This window comes from Asparagus officinalis, chromosome 8 (genome assembly GCF_001876935.1).
Source record: "Asparagus officinalis chromosome 8, Aspof.V1, whole genome shotgun sequence".
Taxonomy (NCBI): domain Eukaryota; kingdom Viridiplantae; phylum Streptophyta; class Magnoliopsida; order Asparagales; family Asparagaceae; genus Asparagus; species Asparagus officinalis.
In genome coordinates this window covers 105,620,806-105,629,956 of record NC_033801.1, presented here as the reverse complement: position 1 = coordinate 105,629,956, position 9,151 = coordinate 105,620,806, and the positions used below count along the sequence as shown (strand labels likewise).

At 40.7% G+C, this 9,151-nt stretch overlaps 2 protein-coding genes and 1 long non-coding RNA gene across 3 annotated transcripts in view; 2 read left to right on the top strand and 1 right to left on the bottom strand.

Moving 5' to 3' along the window:
• Positions 974–2,872, top strand: LOC109821648. The gene has a single exon (XM_020387820.1). It carries the CDS (start codon positions 974–976, stop codon positions 2,870–2,872), a length of 1,899 nt encoding a protein of 632 aa, XP_020243409.1.
• LOC109851178 lies at positions 4,030–5,829 on the top strand. Its single transcript, XR_002249700.1, has 4 exons — positions 4,030–4,710; positions 4,779–4,866; positions 4,943–5,389; positions 5,476–5,829. It is a non-coding gene; the product is annotated as an uncharacterized LOC109851178 (long non-coding RNA).
• The window catches only part of LOC109819794 (probable nucleoredoxin 1), a 6,665-nt gene continuing 4,719 nt past the window's right edge, over positions 7,206–9,151 (bottom strand). The window contains exon 4 of the mRNA XM_020385707.1: positions 7,206–8,030. Within this exon, the coding sequence (XP_020241296.1) occupies positions 7,395–8,030 (636 nt within the window). The 3' untranslated portion in view covers positions 7,206–7,394. The remainder of the gene's footprint in view (positions 8,031–9,151) is intronic.

Sequence of the window (9,151 nt, the reverse complement as noted above, 5' to 3'; positions counted from 1 at the left end):
AATTGCAAAAAACGACCCGTTTCTAACTTATTTAGAAAAACCGACCTGGTTTCAGCACTGTCGCTGAAACCAGGTCGGTTTTTCTAAAAAAACTTTACGAAGCTTCACGGGAGTTCAAAGCGACAGAGACCCCCCTCACCTCAGTTCTCTCTCCCCGCAACCGCCCCAAACCCTAACCTATCTCCGCCGCCGTCCACCTCGTTTCCGACCCCAGCCCCCCAAATCCGACCGCCGGCCCTTGATTCCGACCGCCAGCACTCCTTTCCGACCGCCGGCCCTTGATTCCGACCGCCGGAACAGCCAACTTCGCCGGATTTCGACAATTTGAGGGTAAATTCCTCCCAAAATTAGATTTTCTCTTAATTTCTTGTATTTTCTCGCTATTTAATGCTGATTACATGTAAAAAATTATATTTTAGAATTTAATTGTGAAATTTTTATGATTTATGTGAAAAAAACTTAAATAATTTTGTCGATTTAGAGGGTAAATTATCAATAATGTAAAAAATAGTGTTACTACATATGTATGACATCTAATTTATTTTAAAAAAATTGTGTTATCAATAATTTTGTCGATTTTAGAATTTCATTGTGAATAAGTTATGAAATTATAAAAAATCTAAAAATTAGTGATATATGACATCAATTAGATTTGAGAATTTAATTGTGAATTTTATGAATTATGTGAAGAAAACTTAAATTATTTTGTCGAGTTAAAGGGTAAATTATCAATAATGTAAAAAATAGTGTTGGTACATATGTATGACATCGGTATATGAATCGGTATATGAATTTGTTATAAATTATGGTTCCCTAAAATTGATATAGGATTTAATTTTAAGTAACAAAAAATTTTTAGAGTCTTTTCGTGTAATATTGATCTTGATTGTTTTACTCTTCAGAGGTAATGATGAACGATCGAATCGTAATTTTGTGTTCGTATGATGGGAAGATTAAATACCTCGAAAATAATATGCCCGTTTATGAAGGAGGTACGACGAGACCATTGTTTATAACAAAATCGTGTACTTTCGATGAGTTGGTTAATGAATTGCACAAACTTACATTAACCAACTCACGTGAGTATCACCTTAATATTATTTGCAATTATCCTGTTGTGGAGAACAGGACAAGCGGCATTCAAATATCAAGTGACTACGATATGAGTCTCATTGGAGTCTTACATGACGAGAAGCGTTCGATTGAATTGTTCATTGAAAAACATCAAAGGAATTTGGGCAAATCGTTGAATTATGATGGAATGTATTCCCGCATATTGGAGGACCCTGATGTTGATTCCGTTGGCTTTTTATCTCCTCAACAAGATGAAGGTTGGACACAATCACAATATATGAGCGGTCCTTCGCTTGTGGGCACTTCGAATGCGGTCGATACTAACACGGGAGTTCAAGAAGATAATGCAAGTGTTGAATCTGAGAATGATGATGAAGAGGAGGGCTTACAAATTAATAGCATGACCTTGATAGATCGTGATGAAGGGGACAACCACCACATTGACGGGTGTTATGCTAATAATGAGTATGTTGTCTTAGAGGATCCGCCGCCCGATGAACTTCAAGGAGAAGAATGGATCGATAACTCCGTGATGGAAAGTGTTCCTATTGGCACTAATAGCGGTCATGATACACAGGGCGAGGACTTCTCATTCGTGAAGGGAGATCTATATGAGAGCAAGGAGAAATTGATCCATGCGCTTCGCTCGTACGCCATTGCAAAAAATGTCAAGTTTAGGCCAACAAAAAATAATACTACAAGCTATAATGCGGTTTGTTTCTATCGCAAAGATGGCGATGATGAAGATATTGGTGGACACCACGACGGCAATGCGAAATGTCCGTGGAAGCTTAATTCACGCTCCGGTGTAAGAGTAGGCGGGCAATTCAAAATCACGGCATACAACGGACTCCACACTTGTAGCAATCCTCGATTAGAGATGAATAACAAGAATGCATCCTCTTCCTTCATATATCGATTGATTTTACCGCATCTGAGGGAGGATTTTGATCTAAGGCCGAAAGATATTCGTCTTCTAGTGCAAAAAGCCACCAACTTGGATGTATCATATCACAAGTGTTGGAATGCTAGGAGGAAGGCGATGATAAAAATATTCGGTGATTGGGATAAATCGTATGAGATCTTACCTCATTATCTTGAAGCACTCAAAAGAGAAAATCCAGGAACTGTCTACGAAGTATCTTCGGACCCCGTTGATGGCGGAGATCGGCGGTTCACCGGTGTATTTTGGGCATTTGGGCCATGTATTGAGGGGTTTCGATATTGTCGTCCTCTTCTTAGCATTGATGGCACCCACTTATACGGCAAGTACAAAGGAGTTTTGCTTGTTGCCACCGGAGTTGATGCGGATGGCGGTTTGTTTCCTTTGGCGTTTGCAGTGGTTGATATTGAAAACACAGAGAATTGGGCGTGGTTTTTTGCATGCATTAGATATCATATCCCTAGTGTGGGTGCGCGGCCGATTACATTCATATATGATAGGATGAAAGGAATTCCAAGAGCACTCCAACGTCATTTCCCAGAGCCACATGCACATCGTTATTGTTTGCGACATATTAGGGACAACTTCAAGAAGAAATTTGGAAACGGTCAGGTTCAAGATCTTCTTTGGCAAGCCGGATGTGCAACAGAAAAATTAGTTTATGACCAAATACGAGAGAGGATTAAGTTTATCTCCCGAGCTGCACATGATTGGATCGAAACTAGTTTGGGACCACACAATGTTGATAAGTGGGCTTTATGTGAAGATGGCGGGAGACGGTTCTATATGATGACTACGAACGCTTCAGAGAGTTTCAATTGCGTGCTCAGGGGAGCACGCGGTATGCCAATATAGTCACTAGTTGCTAAAACATTCTACAGACTTAATAACTTCTTTCTACGACGTCACAAACTTGGTGAAAATATCCGCTCGGAGCTCACACCAAAAAATGATGAAATGTTAGCGGCTCGGATTGTACAAGCTCGATCCTTTCATGTCGTAAGATACAGTTTTAATGAATGAGAAGTCATTGAGGGAATATCACATAGAGAAAATCGCTCTTATAAAGTGAACATGTTAGCGGATCACTCGTGTACGTGCACTTGCAACGTACCGCAATTACAATGGATTCCTTGTTCACATGTTGTCGCGGCTTGTTCTGATCTACAAGGTGGTGCGAGGATTTCACACTATGAGTTCGTCGAGGCTTGGTATTCTACTTACAACTATCAACAAACATACAAAGAGTGTTTTCGTCCACCATATGATAGTCGATATTGGACACAAGACGAGCCACTGATATTGCCTCCTTTGTATAAAAGGTCGGCGGGGCGCCCTCGTTCCGTACGAATTAGAAATTGTATGGATGATGGTTGTGAAGGAGTTAGGAGGAGAAATAAGTGTAGTAGATGCGATCAACCGGGCCATAAGAAAAATAATTGTCCAGTTAGGATTAGGCGTTGATGTTGTAATTTGTAGCGGTTTCGATCTGTGTTTTCTTCCGTATGTCATTTGTGATTGTTAAATGCTAGGGGTTTCGTTCTGTGTTTGTTTCTGTGTGTCATTTGTGATTGTAATTTGTAGCGGTTTCGTGAGTTGTTTGTTTCTGTATCTCATTTGTTATGGTAATTTGTATCGTTTCGTACTATGTTATATAAATTTAATGTTTGGTTTCAAGTTATTGCTTTCTTCACGTTGCGCATTCGTTTGTTGTTTATATATAACTAGATGAGTATTTTAACAAAAAGATCTAACACATTGAGCATTGTCTTCTAATATAATTCTCAGTTATATTCATTATGGATCCGGGACCGAGACACCCCGATGTATTGACCCTCCAGGCGAGCCACGTTTCAGATTATATTGGCTCAGGACAGGTAAAACATCTTTTGTATATGCTAGTTAGCATTGGCACTAATTTTAATTTTTCGCATTGTACTTAATCAATTCTTTTTGACGTGCAGCCCGTACCTGATATCACCATGATCGAGCATTCCCAGAGCCATTCAGCTTGGGTCATTGAGGATGAGAGAGTTCTAGCGCTGATCTCTCAGGCTGGTTTTCGGGAGTGTTCGACGGTTCGATATATCAGGCTTGATTGACCGCTTATCACTGCTTTGATTGAGAGATGGAGGCCAGAGACCAACACCTTTCACATGCATATAGGGGAGTGCACCATCACTTTACAGGACGTGACCGTCATACTTGGGCTCCGGATCGATGGGCCGCCAGTTACGGGCACCGATGATCATAGTTGGCCGGAGGTATGTGCCCGGCTTCTTGGACAGGTTCCGGACTTGAGGAGTGGTGCGATGAAGCTATCGTGGCTTCGTCAGACATTTCAGGGCGACATACCAAAGGATGCCAGTAATGAGACGCTTCAGTTCCATGCTCAGGCTTACATATTGCACATGATAGGGTGCGTGCTTTTTCCTGATGCGAGCAAGACTCTTATACATGCACGATGGCTGCCGTTGCTAGAGGATTTTGACGTATACCGCGCACTGTCGTGGGGGCAATGCGGTGTTGGCATACTTGTATCGAGAACTGAGTAGAGTATCCCTGATGCAGAATAAAGAATTCAAGGGATGCTGCACATTGATATAGATTTGGTCATGGGAGCGCATTCATATTGGACGCCCTACTTTACTTGTGCACCGTGACCTACAGGGGCAGTTTCCTTTGGCGTACAGGTATAATTGTACACACAAATTTTATTCGCACTGAATTTGTACTTATATATTCTCTATTCTGCATATAGGTATAACGTACGGTACGCTAAGTACCGATCAGCGACGCGCCATCGTGAGTTTTACCGAAATGAGCTTGATGGCCTCCAACACGAACATGTAAATATAAATCTCAAGTCGTTATGAATATTATAGTTTTGTTGTTGATACTGATAAATTTTTTATTTTATTTCAGTTCAAGTGGAGACCCTATACACCGCCGGAGCTGGATATGCATTCTCTTGCACCCATCTGCCGAGATAGTCCTGACTTGTGGAGAGCGAGAGTTCCATTGATTTGTTGGGAGATCGTGGAGATGCATGTCCCTGACCGTATGCTACGACAGTTTACGCTCTCTCAACATGTACCAGAGCCTGTTGAGCAGATCTCTCGTCAGCGGTGACCTACTTTGCACCATAACGACTGGGCCGTAGTCCGTGCGGCCTACATAGACAGGTGGGCTCATAGCTGGGATTTCATCCAGGATACGAGGCCCACGGCTGTTGACTATACCGCGTATATGGGTTGGTATTGGGATATCACACGTAGATGGATCACACGTGACCCACATCCCTTAGCTGGACACATGCCACGGCCACCGACAGACAGTTACATCCCTAGTGGGATGAACGAGAGAGATTACGTAAGTTTCTAAGCTAAATTATAATATTTTTTTCTTGAGTTGGTACTTAATAAATTATTTACCTCACAGGTCCATGCTTTGGATAGCATTCAGGCTGATATTGATGCGACCGTGCCTGAGATTCAGGATCAGGTGGCGTTAGGGCTCCTCGGCAGGATCAAGAAGACCATAGCACAGGTGTTTCATAAGACTCACGTCGACGAGTTCGCAGGCCGTGAGGACAGGTCTCGATCATTTGGGCAAGCGTACACTCGGCGCCGACGGCCACGTGACGATGACGGCGGCACTTCGCATGCTGATGGAGCCGGCACTTCGCATGCTGATGGAGCCGGAACTTCACATGCTGATGAAGCCGGCACTTCACATGCTGATGGAGCCGGCACTTCGCAGCCTCACACACAGCCGGATACTCAGATAGTCGAGGCTCATCAGCGCGGGGGGCGGGGAAGAGCGAGGGGGAGGGGGAAGAGAGGGAGAGGAAGGAGAGGAGCTATATTGAGTTGTATTTGAACTTATTTTGTTAAAATTTGTAAATTGTATGAATTTTCAAATACTATACTTTTATGGATCAATTATAGCTCGATATGTGATCTTTTTGCGTATTGTTTGATTCGTGCGTGTTTAAATAATATATATATTGCAGTAATTATTGTCAACAGGTAAATAGTTGTATATATGAGTTAAATAGGTAGACGTATGCATGTTGTGCATGTTTTTGCAAAACCTGCAACTTCACGGGAGTTGAACTCCCGTGAAGTTGCAGTGTAAATTTCCCAGAGAGCGATTCTCTGGGAAATTTGGCCTGTAACTCCACGAGAGTTCAACTCCCGTGGAGTTTTAACAATACAACAAACTCCACGGGAGTTGAACTCCCGTGGAGTTTAATGAGGGAAATAAATTTTACGGGAGTTCAACTCCCGTGAAGTTTAAAAACGTAGTAAACTTCACGGGAGTTGAACTCCCGTGAAGTTTCGTAAAGTTTTTTAGAAAAACCGACCTGGTTTCAGCGACAGTGCTGAAACCAGGTCGGTTTCTCTAAATAAGTTAGAAACGGGTCGTTTTTTGCAATTAAAACATCAAATGGGTTGGTTTTGAAAATTTGTCCATAAGAAGAATGAATCTCCTCCTCCTAAAATTTTAGCCGTTAGATCTTACCATTAATGCTTTGAGACTAAAAACAATAAATAAAACATAATTGGTGATGTCCGCATAATCTTTAGATAGCTCATAAAATCTATCATAACTGATTAGGCTAATTAGTTTTTCTCTCTCTTCCGTAAATCTCTTTTTATTCTAATTACTTCCTAATTAACTAAAACAGTCTGCTGATCAGTGTGAGATCAGACCCAAAAGTATATAGAATATAAACTGCCAAGTAAAATATAATATATGTGCATTTATGTTGCACTGGAACATGTGCATTTCCATTTAAGCCCCCCATTCATGAGACACAGATATGCGCAATGCCTTTATTTGATCCCTATATGACATTTCCTTTTCATAATATTCTACTTACACGAGGACGAAAAGATTATCAAGAACTGACAATTTCCTTCAACATAAGCTTCACTCAGGAACATATTCCGCTGATCAGCGTGAAGAAGAAAGAGACAGTAGTTCACTAATACAAGATATTACATAAGAAATCAAACGCCTTCGGAAGAAGATAATCTAGTTGTTTACCACCTTATCTTTCCCAAAAAAAAAAAAAACACACTCGCGCGCGATTTAACTCTAATTTTGATCATTCTTAGAGCGTTGGTTTACCCACTTAAGCCACAATACGCACCAGCAGAAAGAATAATTAAGAAACATATACCAAAATCATATGTCATTGCTATTGCCCAAAATCTAAGAAAGGTGCAAGATTTATTTGACAAGTAACGGTATACATACAAGTATGCAAGATAAATAATCACAAGTACAAGCCGAAGCCCTCCTACTAAGCTTTGTAGCACGCCTCCCCATCGCACAATCATCATAAAGAGAAGCCAAATCTCTCTTACTAAGCTTTGTAACACACATCCCCGTCACAAACATAACCTTCCTTCTTCACCTCATGATCATCAGCATCACCATCATCCTTCCCTTTATCCTCCTTACTAAGAGCACAATTGGGATGGAGATCAAAATCGCACTCGTCACAATAGAAGGACCATCCACTTCCTACCTCTTCGCAACCATCACAAGTGTATCCTCTACGTTTGGCTCGAACAAGCTCATGCTCTTTGTGAAGAGGATGCTTCAGCTTCTCAGGCCATTGTTTAGCCGCCTCCTCTATCTCTGCCTCTAGTTCCTTTAGACGCTCCTCAGTGAAGGGATAGGCATCTGCTCCTTGTTCCATTATCATATCTCTGGCCTCCTGCGTCACTGTCTTTCCTGTTGGCCCAATTGCCATGCTAAGTGATTTCTTTCTATCATCGCCAAAAGGTAGAGCGAGCCATGGCATTAATGAGTAGTAGTCATCAAAAGACTTCTGGTCTCGGTCACTGGATATGAAGATAAGTTCAAAATTTTGGTCCTTGGCTTTGATCTTGTTGTAGGTCTCAGTGAGTGTTGGTAAAAAGGCACGACAAGGGGGGCACCAATAAGCAGAGAAGTAGAGGAGGATGTTCTTGCCTACAAGTTCTGAGACAGGGACCTTTTCACAATAACCAACAAATATAAATTACTTTTATGGCTTTTGAGCTTAATAAATAAATTGTAAATGGCAAAAATATTAGATCACGTGAGGAACATAAAGCGGTCGCAAATTTGGGAGTAAGGAGTAACCCAGGTTGGGAATGATTTGGATTGAGGGTAAATGTAAAAATTCTGATAGTAAGTGCAGTGTGAAAGTATGGACCAGACCGCTTTTAAGTTTGAATACCATCAACCATACACATTATACAATACAGATCTACATTTACTCACAAAATTGGAATATCTAATACAATAGGGTTGTGTGATAAATGAGGTTCTCTTTCATTCAGCAGTATTATTATCAGATTCTTATTTAAAAAGTCTCACCGCTGGGGTCACAATTAACCATGAACAGTCTAAGCTTCTGCTATATATTCTTAAAGCTGCGATTGTGTTTATCTAATGCTTTCTGGTAGCTAAATAGTTCAGCATTTTGCATACCGTTTTCAGAGACATCCTCATAGGCATTAACATCGATGGTATAAAAGTTAATTCAGAAGTTTACAAAAGGCAGTGTATGGAGACACGGCAATCTGCACACACATAGCGGGCATCTGCGCTCCTATTAATAGTAGAAAAAGGATTCTAATATCAACTTTTCAACCACTGGATTGCTTGAACATTCGTGCTAAAAAAGCTATTTATAGTTACTTCCCAATTTTTAAGACACTGCATAATTTTACTAGTTATTTTAGCTCGACTCTCCAAGCAATCCTAGGGTTAAAAGTTGATAGTAGAACCCTTGTACTGCTATCAGTAGCCTGCTGCACTCTCCACACACATATGCATACAACACACACATTATTGAAATTAATAATTTATAAGAGATCAATATTGTTTTTCAATTCACATGTTATTATGAGAATTAAATTCCTATTACACCTTTATTTTTCTTTTATTATGAAGATTATAGATTAGAAAACGGCTTGCTTTTTAACATGATACCCAAAGACCGTTTACAGTCATGGTTATGTACTGGATATGGGCAAAAACAAGTTTCAAGATGTGTGAAACATAGGATATACATCCAGTGCATGTCGAGCGTTTTTTAAAATAAAACATGTAAAACCCTTTTAATCG

Coding starts and splice junctions, on each gene's coding strand:
- LOC109821648 (XM_020387820.1), top strand. CDS start 974: ATGCCCGTTTATGAAGGAGGTACGACGAGACCATTGTTTATAACAAAA.